The sequence below is a fragment of the Pongo pygmaeus genome, chromosome 20 (assembly GCF_028885625.2).
Source record: "Pongo pygmaeus isolate AG05252 chromosome 20, NHGRI_mPonPyg2-v2.0_pri, whole genome shotgun sequence".
NCBI classification, from domain to species: domain Eukaryota; kingdom Metazoa; phylum Chordata; class Mammalia; order Primates; family Hominidae; genus Pongo; species Pongo pygmaeus.
In genome coordinates, this window is record NC_072393.2 from 4,106,633 (window position 1) to 4,127,658 (window position 21,026).

The 21,026-nt window shown below is 54.7% G+C and overlaps 1 protein-coding gene across 8 annotated transcripts in view; it reads left to right on the forward strand.

Moving 5' to 3' along the window:
* The window catches only part of ANKRD24 (ankyrin repeat domain 24), a 40,433-nt gene extending 22,150 nt beyond the window's left edge, over positions 1-18,283 (forward strand). For all 8 annotated transcript variants that reach the window (XM_054464472.2, XM_054464474.2, XM_054464473.2 and 5 more), the window contains 15 exons: positions 1,171-1,241; positions 1,430-1,536; positions 1,712-1,899; positions 2,695-2,732; positions 3,989-4,069; positions 4,196-4,303; positions 6,363-6,401; positions 6,488-6,586; positions 10,161-10,233; positions 10,473-10,591; positions 10,739-12,337; positions 13,761-13,928; positions 16,145-16,270; positions 17,594-17,659; positions 17,896-18,283. In XM_054464472.2, coding sequence (XP_054320447.2) covers positions 1,171-1,241; positions 1,430-1,536; positions 1,712-1,899; positions 2,695-2,732; positions 3,989-4,069; positions 4,196-4,303; positions 6,363-6,401; positions 6,488-6,586; positions 10,161-10,233; positions 10,473-10,591; positions 10,739-12,337; positions 13,761-13,928; positions 16,145-16,270; positions 17,594-17,659; positions 17,896-17,973 — 2,960 coding nt within the window. In that variant the 3' untranslated portion in view covers positions 17,974-18,283. The remainder of the gene's footprint in view (positions 1-1,170; positions 1,242-1,429; positions 1,537-1,711; positions 1,900-2,694; positions 2,733-3,988; positions 4,070-4,195; positions 4,304-6,362; positions 6,402-6,487; positions 6,587-10,160; positions 10,234-10,472; positions 10,592-10,738; positions 12,338-13,760; positions 13,929-16,144; positions 16,271-17,593; positions 17,660-17,895) is intronic.
* The last annotated feature ends 2,743 nt before the right edge of the window (positions 18,284-21,026 follow it).

Below are 21,026 nucleotides of genomic sequence, written 5' to 3' on the forward strand. Positions count from 1 at the left end.
AGAATGGCGTGAACCCAGGAGGTGGAGGTTGCGGTGAGCTGAGATCAGGCCACTGCACTCCAGCCTGGATGACAGAGCAAGACTCCATCTCAAAAATAAATAAATAAATAAATTAATTAATTAAATAAATACATAAACATATAAACGGGGCCGGGCGTGGTGGCTGCAGCCTATAATCCCAGCACTTTGGGAGCCAGAGGCAGGAGGATTGCTTGAACCCAGGAGTTTGAGACCAGCCTGGGCAATATAGTGACATTCCATTTCCATAAAAAAAAAAAAAAATTAGCCAGGAGTGGTGGTGCACGCCTACAGTCCCGGCGGCAGATTGCTTGAGCCCAGGAGTTCAAGAAAAGCCTGGGCAACATAGCAAGACCCTGTCTCTGAAAAAATAAAATAAAATAAAATAATATAAAATAAAATAAAAATTAGCCAGGCATGGTTGCACATGCCTTGTAGTGTGGGTCTCAGTCCTGTAATCCCAGCCCCTTGGGAGGCCGAGGCAGGAGGATCACTTGAGCTCAGGAGTTCGAGACCAGTCTGGGCAACACAGCGAGACCCCGTCTCTACAAAAAGTAGAGGGAACCACAGTGCTTGGGACTGGCGGTCGGCAGACCTAGATCCTAGATCTGACTCTGCCTCTCACCCCAGTGGGTGACCACAGGCCTGGATGGGCCTCAGTTGCTGCATCTGTAAAATGCAAAACTTGCCTTTGTTACAAATTCCTCAGGGCACGTGGGAATTTCTCATGAAATAAAGGAGCAGGGTCACACCCAGGCAGAAAGTCCCCAGAAAATGTCGAAGTCTCACCCTGTGCCTACTCTTCCCCCTTTTGTTTTCCTTCCTTTCTTTTCTTGGTTTTTGAGACAAGATCTCACTCCGTCACCCAGGCTGGTGTGCAGTGGTGCCCTCATGATTCACTGCAGCCTTGAACTCCTGAGCTCAAGCGGTCCTCCCGCTTCAGCCTCCCGAGTAGCTGGGGCCACAGACACACGCCACCACACCCAGATAATGTTTGCATTTTTTTTTTTTTTTGTAGAGACAGGGTCTCGCTGTGTTGGCCCAGGTTGGTCTCAAACTCCTGGACCCAAGTGATCCTCCTGCCTTGGCCTCCCAAGATGCTGGGATTACAGGGTTGAGCTACCGCACCGGACAACCTTTTCTCTTTTGCAGCGGCTGGTGGCTGTCTCTCCTGCTCAGAGGTGCTCTGCTCCTTTAAGGCACATCTAAACCCCCAAGATCGGGTAAGCTTCTGGGATCTCTTCGGGGAAGATGTTATGCTTGAGGCATGCTGCCACCAAGTGGCAGTATCTCAGGCACCCTTTGAAAGTCTGAGAAAGTCTGAGGTGAAACTCAAGGGCAGTTATATAGGCTTCTGCACCTCCCGGGGGTCAGTTTCTCATGCCATCGCATCCCTCCTCCTCCCTACCAGTCAGGCGCAACACCCCTCATTATAGCAGCTCAGATGTGTCACACAGACCTGTGCCGTCTCCTACTGCAGCAAGGGGCTGCCGCGAACGATCAGGACCTGCAAGGCAGGTGAGCATCTCCCCTCCCAGCCAGTCCACCCTATGCTGTGTGACCTTCGGCAAGACTCTTAACCTAAGTAAGACGATCTAGCCAGCCTCCTCTTCCCAGCCCAGCCTGGGTGCTGAGGTGGGCGTGGGGGCTTGGGGGATGTTCTCATCTCCTCAGTAGCCGCCTCCCCTCGTAGGACGGCCCTGATGCTGGCCTGTGAGGGGGCCAGCCCCGAAACAGTGGAGGTCCTGCTGCAGGGCGGAGCCCAGCCGGGCATCACCGATGCGCTGGGGCAGGACGCGGCTCACTATGGCGCCCTGGCGGGGGACAAACTCATCCTGCACCTTCTGCAAGAGGCGGCCCAGCGCCCGTCCCCACCCAGTGGTATGCAAGCCCCACCTCCCCAATGAATTTGCTTCTTGGCAGCTTCTTGTCACTCCCCTTTTCTTTATCGTGAATAGTTTCAAGGTACCCCCGATTGGCTGCATTCTAGGAGGTCCCAGAGCTTACCCAATTCTACTCAGAACAGTTTCAAGGAGCCCCAGGGCATTTAGAGTAGTCTGGGAGGGGGTCTGCTTCTGCTTTCCTGGGTCATCTGTACAGTAAGAACTTTGCGTGTCCTAAGAAGGGCACCCCCTGCTGGGCAAGGTGGCTCATGCCTGTAATCCCAGCACTTTGGGAGGCTGAGGTGGGCGAATCACTTGAGGTCAGGGGTTCAAGACCAGCTTGACCGACATGGTGAAGCCCTGTCTCCACTAAAAATACAAAAATTAGCTAGACATGGTTCAAGCAATTCTCCTGCCTCACCTTCCTGAGTAGCTGGGACTCCAGGTGCCTGCCGCCTAAGTCCCTCACACCTGGCTAATTTTTGTATTTTTAGTGGAGTTGGGGTTTCTCCACGTTGGCCAAGCTGGTCTTGAACTCCTGAACTCAGGTGATCCACCCGCCTCAGCCTCCCAGAATGCTAGGATTACAGGCATGAGCTACCCCACCCAGCGTATCCTCTCTTTTTAACAGCCCCAAGTCCCTCTCTCAGCACTCTACCCAAGCGCCAGATTTCTACCTTAAACGCCCTGATTCTTGGGGAAATCGGGAGCCCCCTACAAGTCCCTGGGGCCCACCAATGCCCTTCCCGGGCCTGGGAACAGAATGCCTGACCCTGCTTCCCTCTCTCCCCAGCCCTCACAGAGGATGACTCAGGCGAGGCGTCATCTCAGGTATGGACCCCTAAGCAGTGAAGGAGCCCCTCCTCCCTGCATCCACACTAACTTCTCCCCTGCCCCAAGCTCTGTGAGAAGAGAAGGAAGTTAGACCTGGGAAAACCTGTTTGGAAAGAATGCTACCTTCAGGGTATGCTGCCACCAAGTGGTGGCAGTGTGCTCAGCCTAACTCCCAGAACTGGGTGAGAATACTGGGGGGATGGGGCCAAATTATGGGGCTGGGGTGGGAGGGCAGTGGAGACTGAGGTTGTTGAGGGTTGATGTCTTCATGGAAGGAAGCAGATCTGGCCTCTTCCCCTCTTTCAGTTTTTTTGTTTTTTTTTTTCCCCCCAGACGGAGTCTCGCTCTGTCGCCCAGGCTGGAGTACAGTGGCTCGATCTTGGCTCACTGCAACCTCCACGCCCTGAGTTCAAGCGATTCTCCTGCCTCAGCCTCCCTAGTAGCTGGGATTACAGGCACCCACCACAACTGGCTAATTTTTGTATTTTTAGTAGAGACAGGGTTTCACCCTGTTGGCCAGGCTGGTCTCAAACTCCTGGCCTCAAGTGACCCACCCGCCTCGGCTTCCCAAAGTGCTGGGATTACAGGCATGAGCCACTGAGCCTGACCCCTCTCCTAGTTTTTTGTTGTTGTTGTTGTTGTTTGTTTGTTTTGTTTATTTTTTGAGAGATGGAGTCTCGCCCTGTCACGCAGGCTGGAGTGCAATGGCGTGATCTCGGCTCACTACAACCTCTGCCTCCCAGGTTCAAGTGATTCTCCTGCCTCAGTTTCCCTAGTAGCTGGGACTACAGGTGTGTGCCACCACGCCCAGCTAATTTTTTGTATTTTTAGTAGAGTTGGGGTTTCACTCTGTGTTGTCCAGGCTGCTCTCGAACTCCTGACCTCAAGTGATCACCCACCTTGGCCTCCCAAAGTGCTGGGATTACAGGTCTGAGCCACCGCGCTGGTCCCTCTCCCAGTTTTAAAGCATCTCTGTTCCACAGAGGAGTGAAAACGTGTGGGCAATGTGGTCTAGCCGGGGAAAGAACTGAGGGACAGAGAGGAGCAGAGAGTAAAGAGTAAGATCTGGAACTTACAGGGAGTTGGTCTTGTCTGCGTTTTGCTGGGATAAGTAAGGGGGAGGAGGCAGGGGCTGGTTCCATGTTCACGGGAAGTCAGGCCATGGCTGGGGCTGGCTGGGTTGGTTTACTGTGGGGGTGGCTGGCATGGGCACCAGATCGGCCCCCTTCACTCTCTCTCCCCTCCCTTCCCAGAACTCTATATCCAGCCATGGAAAGCAGGGGGTCCCCAAGAAGCGGAAGGCGCCTCCACCTCCCACCAGCATCCCCATGCCGGTGAGAGACGCTCTGGGCACGGGAGGAGGCGTGGGGAGCCCCCAGGCGCAGGGAGGGGCTCTGGCTGAGACCTGGGATGGGGCAACCTTAGGCCCCATCTAAAGGCCGTGGTGGGGAGGGGAACAGGATGATCGAGATGCCTATGAGGAGATCGTGAGGCTGCGGCAGGAGAGGGGCCGCCTCCTGCAGAAGATCCGGGGCCTGGAACAGCACAAGGAACAGAGGCAGCAGGAGGTTAGGAGGCCTCGGAGATTTGGGTGTGGGCCAAGCCTGGGTGGGGTCGATGCAGACATGAAGATCCCCCTACTTTTCTCCCACCTTCCCTCCTCCATCTCTCTCCCTCCCCACCCTGCTGCAGCCACCTGGGCCTCCTCGCTGTTCCTCCAACTCACCAGGCGCAGTCCTGCCTCAGGGCCTTTGCACCACCTGTGTCCTCTGCCTGGAATGCTCTAGCGCAGTCCTGCCTCAGGGCCTTTGCACCACCTGTGTCCTCTGCCTGGAATGCTCTAGTCCCAGATGGCCCCACAGCTCTTTACCTCACCTACTTTATGCAATAAGCTCCTCGCCAAAGACACTTCCCATGCCCACTTTCTTTAAGATTGTAACATCACCCCCAACCGCCCCCCCAGCCAACTCGCTAGTTCACTTTATTTTTTATTGATTTTTGTTTTGTTTTGTTTTGTTTTTGAGACAGAGTCTCACTCTTGTTGCCCAGGCTAGAATGCAATGGTACAATCTCGGCTTATTGCAACCTCCACCTCCCGGGTTCAAGCAATTCTCCTGCCTCAGCCTCCCAAGCAGCTGGGATTACAGGCACCCACCACCACACCTGGCTAATTTTGTATTTTTAGTAGAGATGGGGTTTCAGCACATTGGCCAGGCTAATCTCTAACTCCTGACCTCAGGTGATCCACCCACTGCAGCCTCCTAAAGTGCTGGGATTGCAGGTGTGAGCCACCGCGCCTGGCCTCTTTATTTCCATCTGCAGCACTTACTGCTATTGGGCATGCATCTGTTTTATGTGTGTCCACCCATTTGACTGTGAGCCTGCGAGGGCAGGCATGCCTGGGCCACAGTATGGGCGTCATCAATATTGATTGGGTGAATGAATATTCAAGTGAGTGTGTGAATGAATGGCCAAAACCAGGGTCTGCCCCATAAGAGGCACCCAGTAAAAACTTTCTGGCTGGGCACGGTGGCTCACACTGGTAATCCCAGCACCTTGGGAGGTTGAGGTGGGCAGATCACTTGAGGTCAGGAGTTCGAAACCAGCCTGGCCAACATGGTGAAACCCCATCTCTACTAAAAATACAAAAAAAAATTAGCTGGGCATGGTGGCAGGGGCCTGTAATCCCAGCTACTTGGGAGGCTGAGGCAGGAGAATTGCTTGAACCTGGGAGGCAGAGGTTGCAGTGAGCCAAGATCACACCACTGCATTCCAGCCTGGGTGACAGAGCAAGACTCCATCTCAACAACAACAACAACAACAAAAAAACAAAAACAAACTTGTTGAGTGAATGAGTGGATGGAACGGTGCCTGGCGTACAGCAGGTGCTTAATAAGTACTTAGTAATTGGCCAGAATGGTGCATACTGGCACACAGCAGGCACTTAATAAATACTTAGAAATGAATGACTGGTCAGAATGGTGCATGCTGGCACACAGTAGGTGCTCAATAAATACTGAGTGAAAAGTCAGAACAATAGCTGGCACAAAGTAGGCACTTAATAAATAGGAATGAGGCCGGGCACAGTGGTTCACACCTGTAATCCCAGCACTTTAAGAGGCCGAGACGGGCGGATCACGAGGTCAGCAGATCAAGACCATCCTGGCTAACACGGTGAAACCCCATCTCTACCAAAAATACAAAAAATTAGCTGGGCCTGTTGGCGGGCGCCTGTAGTCCCAGCTACTCAGGAGGCTGAGGCAGGAGGATGGCGTGAACCCGGGAGGCGCAGCTTGCAGTGAGCCGAGATCACACCACTGCACTCCAGCCTGGGGGACAGAGTGAGACTCCGTCTCAAAAAAAAAACAAATAAAATAAATAGGAATGAATGGGGCCCAACATACAGCAGGTGCTCAATAAATATTTAGTAATGAGTGAGCAGGCAGAATGGTGCCTGGTACACAGCAGGCACTCAATAGTAATGAGTGAGCGGGCAGAATGCAGTAGGTGCTCAATAGTTGCACGTGGAATGCGTGAATGTGCATGGAATGGAGGCTACGAAGCAGCAGGTGGGGCAAGGAGGCCTCTTGCCCAGATCCAACCCCCTGTCCCTGTTTCTCCCGTCAGTCCCCGGAGGCCAGCTCCCTGCACAGCCTGGAGAGACAGGTAGGTGGGAAGGTGGGGAGGAGCCGGCCCTCCTGCTGCCCAGCCTTTCCTCCCAGAGGCAGCTGAGCCTCCACTGCTGCTCCCAGGTGCAAGAGCTACAGCAGCTGCTGGTGGAGAGACAAGAGGAGAAGGAGAGCCTGGGACGGGAGGTGGAGAGTTTGCAGAGCCGGCTGTCCCTGCTGGAGGTAGGAGCAGTGATGAGTCAGGGCTGGGCTGGGGCTGGGTGGGGGAACTTCTCTCCTGCAGCAGCGACAAGACAGTCACACCAGTGCATGCACAGCCTCACACACGTGCAAACACACGCACCAGACACATGCACTCACAAACCCACAGTCTCGGCCGGGTGCGGGGGCTCACGCCTGTAATCACAGCACTTTGGGTGGCCGAGGCGGGCGGATCACGAGGTCAAGAGATCGAGACTGTCCTGGCCAACATGGTGAAACCCCGTCTCTACTACAAATACAAAAATTAGCTGAGTGTGGTGGCGCGCGCCTGTAGTCCCAGCTACTCTCGAGGCTGAGGCAGGAGAATCACTTGAACCCGAGAGGCGGAGTTTGCAGTGAGCTGAGGTTGCACCACTGCACTCCAGCCTGGGTGACAGAGCCAGACTCCGTCTCAAACAAACAATCCCACAGCCACGTGTACCCATGCACATTTACAAATGTGCACAGAGAAAGGCCCTTCCTTTCTTCCCCTTCTCCCTCCTTCCTTCCTTCTGTCCTTCCTTCCTTCCTTCCCTCCTTCCTTCCTTCTGTCCTTCCTTCCTTCCCTCCTTCCTTCCTTCCCTCCTTCCTTCCTTCTGTCCTTCCCTCCTTCCTTCCCTCCTTCCTTCCCTCCTTCCTTCCTTCCCTCCTTCCTTCCTTTCCTTCCTTCCTTCTTCCTTCCCTCCTTCCCTTCCTTCCCTCCTTCCTTCCTTCCCTCCTTCCTTCCTTTCCTCCCTTCCCTCCTTCCCTCCCTTCCCTCCTTCCTTCCTTCCCTCCTTCCTTCCTTCCCTCCTTCCCTCCTTCCTTCCTTCCCTCCTTCCTTCCTTTCCTTCCTTCCTTCTTCCTTCCCTCCCTCCCTCTTTCCCTTCCTTCCTTCCTTCATTTTCCTTCCCTTCCTTCTTTCTTCCTTTTCTCCTTCCTTCCTTCCCTTCCTTCTTTCTTCCTTTCCTTTCTTTTCCTTTCCTTTCCTTTTCCTTCCTTTCTTCCTTCCTTCTCTCTTTCCTTCTATCCTTCCCTTTTTTTTTTTTTGGACAGAGTCTCGCTCTGTCACCCAGGCTGGGGTGCAATGGTGTGTTCTCGGTTCATGGCAACCTCTGCTTCCCGGGTTGAAGCAATTCTCCTGCCTCAGCCTTCCAAGTAGCTGGGACTACAGGTGCGCGTCACCATGTCCAGCTAATTTTTGTATTTTTTGAGGGGTGGGGAGGATGGAGTTTCACTCTTGTTGCCCAGGCTGGAGTGCAGTGGTGCAATCTCAGCTCACTGCAACCTCTGCCTCCCGGGTTCAAGTGATTCTTCTGCCTACCGCAGCCTCCTGAGTAGCTGGGATTACAGGCGCACACCACCACGCCCGGCTAATTTTTGTATTTTTAGTAGAAATGGGGTTTCACCATGTTGGCCAGGCTGGTCTTGAACTCCTGACCTCAGGTGAACCGCCTGCCTTGGCCTCCCCAAGTGCTGGGATTACAGGTATGAGCCACCACACTCAGACCCAGAAAGGAGTTTTCTCTAAGCATATGCATCCACGCAGGGATGGATAACCACTCTCTATGCACGTGGCAGAGCATGGTTAACAGCAGGCACACCCACAAACACACAGTTTACAGACACGCAAGAAACAACGTCCAAGAATACATCACCACACACGCATGCATTGCACATGCACCCGTCTCATGCAGTCACACACAGACAACATGCCCACAAATACATACACATGCAACAAATATTTCTTTTTTTTTTTTTTTGAGACAGGGTGTTGTTCTCTTGTCCAGGCTGGAGTGCGGTGGCACGATCATGGCTCACTGCAGCCTTGACTTTCCTGGCCTCAAGTGATCCTCCCACCTCAGCCTCCCGAGTAGCTGGGACCACAGGCGTGTGCCACCACACCTGGCTAATTTTTTTCTTTTTGGAGAGATGGGGACTCACTATGTTGCCCAGTCTGGTCTCCAACTCCTGGCCTCAAGTAATCCTCCCATCTTACAGGCATAAGCCACCAAGCCCCGCCAGTATTTCTGAAAACACACAATTATGCAAACATGTATACATATAGACAATCATACACACAAACACAGAGATCCACAGGCACATTCAAAACACAACCACACACACACCAGACTAAAGCATGAAGCCGGACACGGTGGCTCACGCCTGTAATCTCAGCACTTTGGGAGCCCGAGGCGAGTGGATCACCTGAGGTCAGGAGTTTGAGACTAGCCTGGCCAACATGGGGAAACCCCATCTCTACTAAAAATACAAAAATTAGCCGGGTGTGGTGGCGGGCACCTGCAATCCCAGCTACTCGGGAGGCTAAGGCAGGAGGATCGCTTGAACTCAGGAGGCGGAGGTTGCAGTGAGCCGAGATCACTCCACTGCACTCCAGCCTGGGCGACAGAGCGAGACTCTCTCTCAAAACAAATCAACAAAAAGTCATGCATGTAATCTCACATAGTCACAGGAAGGGAGGGGCCCCAAGGCACACCCACAACACTATACCCACACCTATGGTCACAAAGACAAACCTCCAGCCAGCTCTTTGCATGCCAAATGGATACTGTCGCATCCACCCTCATGCCGACAAACACACCCACAGGTAACCACAGCCTGCCCCGAGGTCCCCTCACCCAGGAGGGAGACGCCCATGGCACACAGACCAGGAAGCTGGGGGATGCTGGCATACACCAGGCATCTGATGAGGAGTTAGTAACCAAAATATGTAAGGAATTAATGCAACTCAATACCCAAAAAACAACCTAGTTTAAAAAATGGGGGCAGGCTCAGTGGCTCACGCTTGTAATCCCAGCACTTTGGGAGACCAAGGCGGGTGGATCACCTGACGTCAGGAGTTCGAGACCAGCCTGGCCAACATGGTCAAACCCCGTGTCTATTACAAATACAAAAATTAGCCAGGCGTGGTGGTACATGCCTGTAATCCCAGCTACTCTGGAGGTTGAGGCGGGAGAATCACTTGAATCTGGGAGACTCACTGGGAATTACAGTGAGCCGAGATCGTGCCACGGCACTCCAGCCTGGGGGCAAAGAAAAAAAAAATGGGGGCAGGCACAGTGGCTCATGCCTGTCATCCCAACACTTTGGGAGGCTGAGGCAGGAGGATCGCTTGAACCCAGGAGTTCGAGACCAGCCTGGGCGACATGATGAGACCGCATCTCTGCAAAAAAAAAAAATAAATAAATAAATAAAAATTAGCCAAGTATGGTGTTGCACACCTGTAGTCCCAGCTGCTTGGAAGGCTGAGGTGGGAGGATTGTTTGAGCCCAGAAGTTGGAGGCTGCAGTGAGCTATGTTCGCACCACTGCCCTCCAGCCTGGGTGACAGAGTAAGACCCTGGCTCCAAAATAAAATTTAAAAAAAAGTGGCACGGGGAGTGGGTGGCAAAGGACATGGAAGGTGCTCACTAAATCCTTGTGGGCCAAATGCAGCCATCTGGTGCTCGTGGGAGACATACAGATATGTGAACAGCCCAGTCCCCACTGGAGTCTTGGTGGGGACACACAGGGGCTGAGAGCAGAACCCCGAGCTGGACTCTGCTCCCTACCCCCAGAACGAGCGGGAGAATACTAGCTATGATGTGACCACCCTGCAGGATGAGGAGGGTGAGCTGCCTGACTTTCCAGGTGAGCCCCCACCTCCCCACGCACTCCCAGCCACCTTGTCCCCTGGGGCCCTGGGAGACGGAGCCTGGGCCTCTGGGTGTGGGGGAGTTTGAAGCTGGGAGGGAGGTTTGCACTCATCCGTTTTTTAAATTCTGCTTGCCTGAGCCTGCCCTGGGGACCCTGATCCACCACTCCAGCCCCCCACCTCCTGTCCCCCTGTGGCCCAGGCCCCCGGGGCCTGACTCTGTGTCCCCCTCCAGGGGCCGAGGTGCTGCTGTCCAGACAACTCAGCCCGTCGGCCCAGGAACGCCTGGCCTCGCTGCAGGAACAGGTGGCTGTGCTCACCAGACAGAATCAGGAACTGATGGAGAAGGTCCAGGTAGGGAAAGTGAGGTTGGGGACAGATCTGAGGACCTAGGGCTGGTTCCCTGAGGTCAGGGTGGGCAGGGAAGGTGGCAAGGCTGCCATGTGTCCCCACGGTCACATCAACTCCTGCTAGACTCCTGCCCCCCACTCCACTCCCCAGATCCTGGAGAACTTTGAGAAGGACGAGACACAGATGGAAGTGGAAGCTTCGGCAGAGGTCATCCCTCTTGCTCTCTATGACTCTCTCCGGGCTGAGTTTGACCAGCTGCGCAGGCAGCACGCTGAGGCCCTGCAGGCCCTGAGGCAGCAGGAGACACGAGAGGTCCCCAGAGAAGAGGGGGCAGCCTGTGGGGAGAGTGAGGGTGCTGGAGCCATGGCCACCAAAAATGGGCCAACCCACATGGAGCTAAATGGCTCAGTGGCTCCAGAAACCAAAGTTAACGGAGCCGAGACCATAGATGAGGAGGCTGCAGGAGATGAAACCATGGAAGCCAGGACTATGGAAGCCATGTCCACGGGAGCCAAGGCCACGGGAGCTGAGGCCACAGGAGCCAAGGGCACACAAACAAAACCCACAGGGGCTGAGGTCAGAGAAATGGAGACCATAGAAGAGGAAGCAAACATGGAGACTAAGCCCACAGGAGCTCAGGCCACAGACACAGAGGCCACGGGAGTGGAGGCCACGAAAACAAAAGCAGAGGAAGCAGAAATGCAGGCCTATGGAGTGGGTGCTGGGCAAGCGGAGCCCCCAGTCACAGGGACCACAAACATGGAGGCCACGGGTTCTAGGGCCACAGGGGTGGAAGCCACAGGAGTCAGTGCCACAGGTGTGGAGAACCCAGGGGTAGAGGCCACGGTCCCGGGGATCTCTGCTGGCCCCATCCTACATCCTGGTGCCGCAGAGGCCTCGGAAAAGCTTCAAGTAGAGCTGGAGACCAGGATCCGTGGCTTGGAGGAGGCGCTCCGGCAGCGAGAGCGGGAGGCAGCTGCGGAGCTGGAGGCGGCCCTGGGGAAGTGCGAGGCCGCGGAGGCCGAGGCGGGCCGGCTGCGAGAGCGTGTCCGCGAGGCCGAGGGCAGCGGGGCCAGCGGGGGCGGTGGCGGTGACACCACACAGCTGCGGGCGGCCCTGGAGCAGGCCCGGGAGGACCTCCAAGACCGGGACTCCCGCCTGCGGGAGCTGGAGGCGGCCTCGGCCTGCCTGGATGAGGCTCGGGCCAGCCGGCTGCTGGCCGAGGAGGAGGCCCGGGGCCTGCGGGCCGAGCTGGCCCAGCGGGAGGAGGCGCGGCTAGAGCAGAGCCGGGAGCTGGAGGTTCTGCGGGAGCAGCTGGCCACGGCCAGGGCCACGGGAGAGCAGCAGCGCACGGCGGCCGCGGAACTGGGCCGGGCACGGGACGCCGCCGAGGCCCGAGTGGCTGAGCTGGCTGCGGCCTGCGAGGAGGCGCGACAGGGCCTGGCCGAGCTGCGGGAGGCCTCCGAGGCCCTCCGCCAGTCCGTGGTGCCGGCCTCTGAGCACCGCCGGCTGCAGGAGGAGGCCCTGGAGCTGCGGGGCCGGGCGGCCAGTCTGGAGCAGGAGGTGGTGGCCACGGGCAAGGAGGCCGCCCGGCTGCGCGCGGAGCTGGAGCGGGAGCGTGTGTGCAGCGTGGCGCTCTCGGAGCACGAACGCATCGTGGGCACCCTGCAGGCCAACGTGGCCCAGCTGGAGGGGCAGCTGGAGGAGCTGGGACGGCGGCATGAGAAGACCAGCGCAGAGGTCTTCCAGGTGAGCAGGGCTGGTCACCACCCGGGCCCCACCCCCATCGGCCACGTGGCGGCCTGTTTTAGCCCCGCAGCCTTGAGGTGTTTTGACCCCATCAGTTTTACTTGAACAGACCTACTTTATTTATTTATTTATTTATTTATTTATTTATTTATTTATTTTTGAGATGGAGTTTCACTCGCGTTGCCCAGGCTGGAGTGTAGTGGTATCATATCAGCTCACTGCAATCTCCTCTTCCCGGGTTCAAGTGATTCTCCTGCCTCAGCCTCCAGAGTAGCTGGAATTACAGGCACCTGCCCCCACGCCCAGCTAACTTGTATTTTTAGTAGAGATGGGGTTTCACCATGTTGGCCAGGCTGGTCTTGAACTCCTGACCTCAGGTGATCCACCCACCTCAGCCTCTCAAAGTGCTGGGATTATGGGCATCAGCCTCCGCGCCTGGCCTTGAACAGACATTTGACCCTGCAGCCATCCTGACCTCTTGGAATTTTCCACTTGTGTTTTCTCTCTTTCTTTCTTTCTTTCTCCTTCCTTCCTCTCTCTTTCCTTTCTTTCTTTCTTCATCCCCCTTCCCTTCCCCCTTCCCCTTCCCCTTCCCTTCCTTTCCTTTCTTTTTTTTTTCAGACAGGGTCTGGGTCTGTCTGAAAAGTCACCCAGTCACCCAGGCTGGAGTGCAGTGGCACAATCATAGCTCACTGCAACCTCCACCTCCTGGGCTCAAGTAATTTCCCCACCTCAGCCTCCCAAGTAGCTGGTACCACAGGTGTGCACCACCATGCTCGTCTAACTTTTTAATTTTTTGTAAAGACAGGGTTTTGCCATGTTGTCCACGCTGGCCTCAAATACCTGAGCTCATGGCCAGGCACCGTGGCTCATGCCTGTAATCCCAGCACTTTGGGAGGCCAAGGTGAGTGAATCACCTGAGGTCAGGAGTTCGAGACCAGCCTGGACAACATTGTGAAACCCCGTCTGCACTAAAAATACAAAAATTAGGTTGGCATTGTGGCACGTGCCAGTAATCCCAGCTACTGGGGAGGCTGAGGCAGGAGAATCGCTTGAACCCGGGAAGCGGAGGTTGCAGTGAGCTGAGATTACACCACTGCACTCCAGCCTAGGCGACAGAGCAAGACTCTGTCTCAAAAAAACAAAAAACAAGAAAACAGTAGCCGGGCATGGTGGCACCTGTGGTCCCAGCTACTTGGAAGGCCGAGGTGGGAGGATCACTTAAGCCTGAAAAATTGAGGCTACAGTGAGCCATGATCTCACCACCACACTCCAGCCAGGAATGCAGCTCCGGAGCAACAGAGCAAGACCCTGCCTTAAATCCAAAATCAAAAGAACAAAGTAGAAGGGTCGTATGAATTCTGGGGTCTAGCCTCATTGGAGTCTTAGTGTCCTGAGAGTCACGCGTGGGCTTGGGCCGCAGGTGCAGCGTGAGGCCCTGTTCATGAAGAGTGAGCGACACGCAGCCGAGGCACAGCTGGCCACAGCAGAGCAGCAGCTACGGGGGCTACGGACCGAGGCGGAAAGGGCTCGCCAGGCCCAGAGCCGGGCCCAGGAGGCTCTGGACAAGGCCAAGGAGAAGGACAAGAAGGTGGGTGCCCCCTCTCCCACACTCAGTCAGGGAGGCATCCACTCAGCAGAGGTTGGGGGCAATCTACAAAGGTCCTCACTGCAAGGGCCTTGGAAAATCAACCCATTTTTCAGAAGGGAAACTGAGGCTCAGAAACGGAAGGGGACCTGGCGTGATCTCGGCTCACTGCAAACTCTGCCTCCCGGGTTCATGCCATTCTCCTGCCTCAGCCTCCCGAGTAGCTGGTACTACAGGCGCCCGCCACCACACCCGGCTAATTTTTTTGTATTTTTAGCAGAGACGGGGTTTCACCATGTTAGCCGGGATGATCTCGATTTCCTGACCTTGTGATCCGCCTGCCTCGGCCTCCCAGAGTGCTGGGATTACAGGCGTGAGTCACTGTGCCCGGCCTCACGCATTACCATTTTTAATCTTCCTGCAACCCTAAAAGCCAGAAAGCTTTTTTTTTTTGACAGGGTCTCACTTTGTCACCTAGAGTGCAGTGGCGCAATCTCAGATCATTGCAGCTTCGACCTCCTGGGTTCAAGCGATCTTCCTGCCTTAGCCTCCTGAGTAGCCAGGACTACAGGTTGCAGATGTGTGCCACCACGCCTGGCTAATTTTTTTGTGTCTTTCTTTTTTTTTTTTTTTGAGAGAAAGTTTCACTCTGTCACTCAGGCTGAATCAGTACAGTGGCATGATTTTGGCTCACTGCAACCTCACCTCCCGGGTTCAAGAGATTCTCCTGCCTCAGCCTCCCGAGTAGCTGGGACTGCAGGCGAGTGCCACCACACCCAGCTAATTTTTGTATTTTTAGTAGAGATGGGGTTTCACCATGTTGGCCAGGCTGGTCTCGAACTCCCGACCTCAGGTGATTCAGCCTCCCAAAGTGCCGGGATTACATGCATGAGCCACCATGCCTGGCCTGTTTTGTTTGTTTTTTTTTGTTTGTTTGTTTGTTTGTTTTTTTTGGTAAGAGACGGGGTTTCGCCATATTGCCCAGGTTGGTCTCAAACTCTTGAGCTCAAGCGATCTGTCTGCCTCGGCCTCCCAAAGTGGTAGGATGACAGGCGTGCGCCACCGCACCTGGTTTCAGAAAGTATTTTTGTCCCCATTTTCCAGATAAGCAAACCAAAGCTTTAAGAGATGAAGTGAGTGGCTCAAAGTCATGCAACATGTCACTGGACAGGAGACGAGACATCCAGAGTCCCAGGCGCTTCAGCATAAAGAATGACCCAGCCTCGACTCACTGTGTGACCTTAGACCAGACACTTCACCTCTCAGAGCTTCAGTTTCGCCTCTGTAAAGGGAGGGAAAAATTGCAGTTAGGATGATGGTTTATCTGTAGCCTGGTTTCTTCCCTTGCGCACTGTGGACATCAGGGCAGGATCATTTCCTGAGCTGGGGCCGTCCTGGGCATTGTAGGGGACTGAGCAGCATCCCTGACCTCCACCCACTCCATGCCAAGAGCTCCTCCACGTCGTGACAACCACAGATGTCCTCACACAACACCCAATGTCCCCTCGGGGGGCAGAATTGCCTCAAGTTGAGAACCCCAGATCTATAGTAATAATAAGGCCCAGCATTTATTGAGTGCCCACTGTTGACCAGGCACAGTTTAAACTTAATCTCTGTGCAGGATCACAGCAACCACTAAGTTAAGATCTGTTGGCTGGGCACAGTGGCTCACGCCTGTAATCCCAGCACTTTGGGAGGCCGAGGCAAGTGGATCACCTGAGGTCAGGAGTTCGAGACCAGCCTGGCCAACATGGCAAAACCCCGTCTCTACTAAAAATATAAACATTAGCCAGATGTGGTGATGGGCACCTGTAGTCCCAGCTACTCAGGAGGCTGAGGCAAGAGAATTGCTTGAACCTGGGAGGCGGAAGTTGTAGTGAGCTGAGATCACACCACTGCACTCCAGCCTGGGCAACAGAGCGAGACTCTGTCTCAAAAAAAAACAGACAAAAACAAAAAAACATGAAAACCAACCTTAGCTTGTGGGTTGTATAAAAACAGGCCGTGTTGGTAACCATAAGCATCTAAAATATAAATAAATAAATACAATTAAAACAGGCTGTGGGCCAGACGTGGCCCTCAGGCCAGAGTTTGCTAACCCCAGGGACGGGACCTTCCCTCAAAAGCCTTTATCCCTGGCCTCTTCCTGCGGCTGCAGAGAGGTCCTCAGCCCCCAGCTCTGGGCTTAGGGTGATCGCTGACAGCACCCGTACCCCCAGATCACAGAACTCTCCAAAGAAGTCTTCAATCTTAAGGAGGCCTTGAAGGAGCAGCCAGCCTCCCTGGCCACCCCTGAGGTGGAGGCCCTCCGTGACCAGGTGAAGGATTTACAGCAGCAGCTGCAGGTAAGGGCTGGGTCGGGCAGGGGCCGGGGACCATCGGGGTGGAGGAGTCCAAATATTTACCAATCAGCACAGCGCAGGTGGGAATCCCAGGAGAGGGGCTGGGGTAGGCAGGTGGGGTCCACATCACATGCACGGCATGGACAGGAAATATTTCCTTTATTTTTTTTGAGACAGGGTCTCACTCCATCGCCCAGGCTGGAGTGCAGTGGCACAATCTCGGCTCACTGCAGCCTCCGCCTTCCAGGTTTAAGCAATTTTCATGCCTTAGCATCCTGCATAGCTGGAATTACAGGCACACACCACCACACCCAGCTAATTTTTGTATTTTTAGTAGAGATGGAATTTCGCCATGTTGGCAAGGCTGGTCTTGAACTCCTGGGCTCACATGAGCCTCCCAGAATGCTGGGATTACAGGCATGAGCCACTGCTCCTGGCCACCCCCCTCCCCGACCTTTTTTTTGGACATAGGATCTTGCTCTATTAGGCTGGAGTGCAGTGGTGCAATCATAGCTCACTGAGCAGCCTCAAACTCCTGGCCTCAAGCAGTTCTCCACCTCAGCCTCCCAAAGTGCCTGGCCATACATAGATATATACATTTTTTTTTTTTTTTGAGCCAGTCTCACTCTGTCACCCAGGCTGGAGTGCAGTGACACGATCTTGGCTCACTGCAACCTCTGCCTCCTGGCTCCCGGGTTCAAGTGATTCTCCTGCCTCAGCCTCCTGACTAGCTGGGACTACAGGTGTGAGCCACCTTGCCTGGGAAATTTTTTGGTTTTTTTTGAGACAGAGTCTCACTTTGTCGCTCAGGCTGGAGTGCAGTGCACGATCTCGGCTCACTGCAACCTCCGCCTCCCGGGTTCAAGCGATTCTTCTGCCTCAGCCTCCTGAGTAGCTGGGACTACAGGCACGTGCCACCACGCCCGGCTAATTTTTTGTACTTTTAGTAAAGACGGGGTTTCACCGTGTTAGCCGGCGTGGTCTTGATCTCTTGACCCTGTGATCCGCCCGCCTCGGCCTCCCAAAGTGCTGGGATTACAGGCGTGAGCCACCGCGCCCAGCCAATTTTTGTATTTTTAGTAGAGATGGGATTTCACCATGTTGGTCCAAGCTGGTCTTGAACTCCTGACCTCAAGTGAGCCACCCGCCTCAGCCTCCCAAAGAGCCGGGATTACAAATGTATGCCACTGTGCCCTGCCATATTTTCATATTTTAGCAGTCGGCCATCAACATACAGGCTTGGGGTGCAAAGGGTGCTTTTTGGTGTGTTTTGCTCGGTGGGGAGGTGCTCCTGCTCTTCTGAGCGCCCCTCCCTCATGCCCACAGGAAGCTGCCAGGGACCACTCCAGCGTGGTGGCTTTGTACAGAAGCCACCTCCTATATGCCATTCAGGTGAGTGGCCCAGCTCCCGGGTGCCCGGCGGCTTTGGGCATACCACTGTTGCTCTCTGGGCCTCAGTTTCCCCTTCTATACAGTGGGAGGCTGGTCCTGGGGAGAGGTTCGTGGCATGTGGGAGCCCCCCTGTGTGCATTTCCCTCCTGGCTGGCTTGGTCTATGGGAGTGGCGGAGGGACTTGGGGCAGCCGTCGGGGGTACACTCAGGGTCTCCCTCTACTCCCCCAACCCTAGGGCCAGATGGATGAAGATGTGCAGCGGATTCTCAGCCAGATTCTGCAGATGCAGAGACTCCAGGCTCAGGGCCGCTGAGAAAGGCCAGGCCTAGTGGCTACACTGACCACACCCACGCGGGGACCTCACCCCCTGCAGGCCCCTTGCAGACCAGCTTCACTTGGCTTCACTTGGCCCTATCCAGGCCCATGCACTTGGAGACCAGCCTGGGTCCCTGCCCGACCATCCCCAGCTGGCTCCATCACCCCATCTGGTCTCTGCACGCACACACTGGTCAGTCTGGACACGGGGCGTGACTGCCCCTCCCCCACCACCGGAGAATCTGTGAGTCCCTGTGTCCTCCACATCCAGACGCCAGCCCAGGAATAAAGGCATTCTGTGCGCAGGATCAACGCGTGCTGTCTGGTTGCTGGGCTTCCATTGCGGGGAGGGGAGGGGGTGGCCCAGAAAAGGAAGCACTCACACCCCTCCCCACCTACCCCATGCCACAGATCAGCCATCAGGATAAACCCCATCTTTTTTCTTTCCTTTTTTTTTTTTTTTTTGAGATGGAATCTCACTCTGTCACCCAGTCTGGAGTGCAGTGGAATGATCTCGACTCACTACAACCTCTGCCTCCTGGGTTCTCGTGATTCTCCTGCCTCAGCCTCCCAAGTAGCTGGGACGACAGGCGCCCACCACCACGCCCGGCTAATTTTTGTATTTTTTCTTTTTTTTGAGATGGAGTTTCGCTCTTGTCCCTAGGGTGGAATGCAGTGGTGTGATCTCGGCTCACCGCAACCTCCGCCTCCTGGGTTCAGGTGATTCTCCTGCCTCAGCCTCCCGAGTAGCTAGGATTACAAGGCACGCGCCACCAGGCCCGGCTCATTTTTGTATTTTTAGTAGAGACAGGGTTTCACCATGCTGGCCAGACTGGTCTCGAACTCCTGACTTCAGGTGATCCACCCACCTCGGCCTCCCAAAGTGCTGGGAATACAGGCATGAGCCACTGTGCCCAGCCTTTGGATAAAGTCCATCTTAATGCAATATTTCAAAAAGGCAAAATGGGTGCAAAAAAAGTGCATGCTGAACTAAGTATGGAAATGTTAAAGAAAGGACGGATTGGCCGGGTGCGGTGGCTCATGCCTGTAATCCCAGCAGTTTGGGAGACCAAGGTGGGAGGACTGCTTGAGCCCAGGAGTTGAAGACCAGCCTGGGCAACATGGGGAAACCCCATCTCTATCAAAAATACAAAAATTAGCTGGGCATGGTGGCGTGCACTTGTGGTCCCAGCTACTCAGGAGGCTGAGGAGGGAGGACCGCTTGAGTGCAGCAGTTAGAGGCTGTTGCACTTCAGCCTGGGTGACAGGGCAAGACCCTGCCTCTAAAAAAAGATTAAAAAAAAAAAAAAAGGAAAGAAAGATACTTTCCTAAATCCTAAGGCTGGCCATGGTGGAAGCCCCCTGCCCCCAGCCTCTCCCTGCCCCTCGGCAACTTCCCCGAAATCCCCACGGGTTTCTTGGCGTTTTTCAGCAGAGGGGAGGTGGGAGTGGGAGTGGGGATCCCCGAGCCTGTCCAGCCTGCCCCTGGGGGTTTCCTTGTTCCTGGGCATACTGATCGCTGGGATATCTGCGGTGGCAGCTGCCTCCCCAGGCCTGTGCTCCTGTGTCTCTCTCTGTCTCTCTTCTCCATGTCTCTGTCTCTCTTTTTTTTTTTTTTTTTTGAGATGGAGTTTCGCTCTTATTGCCCAGACTAGAGTACAATGATGTGATCTCGGCTCACTGCAACCTCCACCTCCCAGGTTCAAGCAATTCTCCTGCCTCAGCCTCCGGAATAGCTGGGATTACAGGCACGTGCCACCACGCCCAGCTAATTTTTGTATTTTTAGTAGAGACGGGGTTTCACCATGTTGGTCAGGCTGGTCTCTACTCCTGACCTCAGGTGATCCATCCATCTTGGCCTTCCAAAGTGCTGGGATTACAGGCATGAACCAATGCACCCAGCCTCCATGTCTCTGTCTCTGTCTCTATCTCTTGGTCTCCATCTCTGTCTCTCTTGCTGTTTTGTCTCTCTGTGTCCCAGTATCTTTGTCTGTGTCTTCCTCGTCTCTCATCTCTGTCTCTCTGTGTTTCTTTTGCTCTGTCTCTGTCTCTCTCATCTCCCCATCTCCCATCTCTCTGTCTCTTTCTATCTCTGTCTTTTTTTTTTTTTTTTTTTTTTGAGACAGAGTCTCGCTCTGTCGCCCAGGCTGGAGTGCAGTGGCAAGATCTCGGCTCACTGCAAGCTCCGCCTCCCAGGTTCATGCCATTCTCCTGCCTCAGCCTCCCGAGTAGCTGGGACTACAGGTGCCCGCCACCACACCCGGCTAATTTTTTTGCATTTTTAGTAGAGACGGGGTTTCACCATGTCAGCCAGGATGGTCTTGATCTCCTGACCTTGTGATCCGCCCTCCTCGGCCTCCCAAAGTGCTGGGATTACAGGTGTGAGCCACCACACCTGGCCTTTTTTTTTTTTTTTTTTGGACACAGAGTCTCACTCTGTCTCCCAGGCTGGAGTGCAGTGGCGCGACCTCGGCTCACTGCAACCTCCGCTCACTGCAACCTCCGCTCACTGCAACCTCCGCTCACTGCAACCTCTGCCTCCCGGGTTTAAGTGATTCTCCCGCCTCAGCATCCCAAGTAGCTGGGATTACAGGTGCACACCAAAACGCCCGGCTAATTCTTGTATTTTTAGTAGAGACGGGGTTTTACCATATTGGCCAGGCTGGTCTCAAACTTCTGACCTTGTGACCCGCTCCCCCCACCCCCCCCTTGGCCTCCCAAAGTGCCGGGATTAGAGGCATGAGCCACCGCACCCAGCCCTCTGTCTTCTTCTCTTATCTCTCTGTCTCTCTTTCTGTGTCTCTCATCTCCCCGTATCTCTATTTCTGTCTTCCTCTCTTGTTTCTGTCTGTCTTTTGTCTCTTTCTCTGTCTCTGTCATCTCCCCATCGGTCTTTTTGTTGTTGTTGTTGTTCTTTTTTGAGACGGAGTCTCACTCTGTCACCCAGGCTGGAGTGCAGTGGTGTAATCTTGGTTCACTGCAACCTGTGCCTCCCAGGTTTAAGTGATTCTCCTTCCTCAGCCTCCGGAGTAGCTGGGATTACAGGCGCCT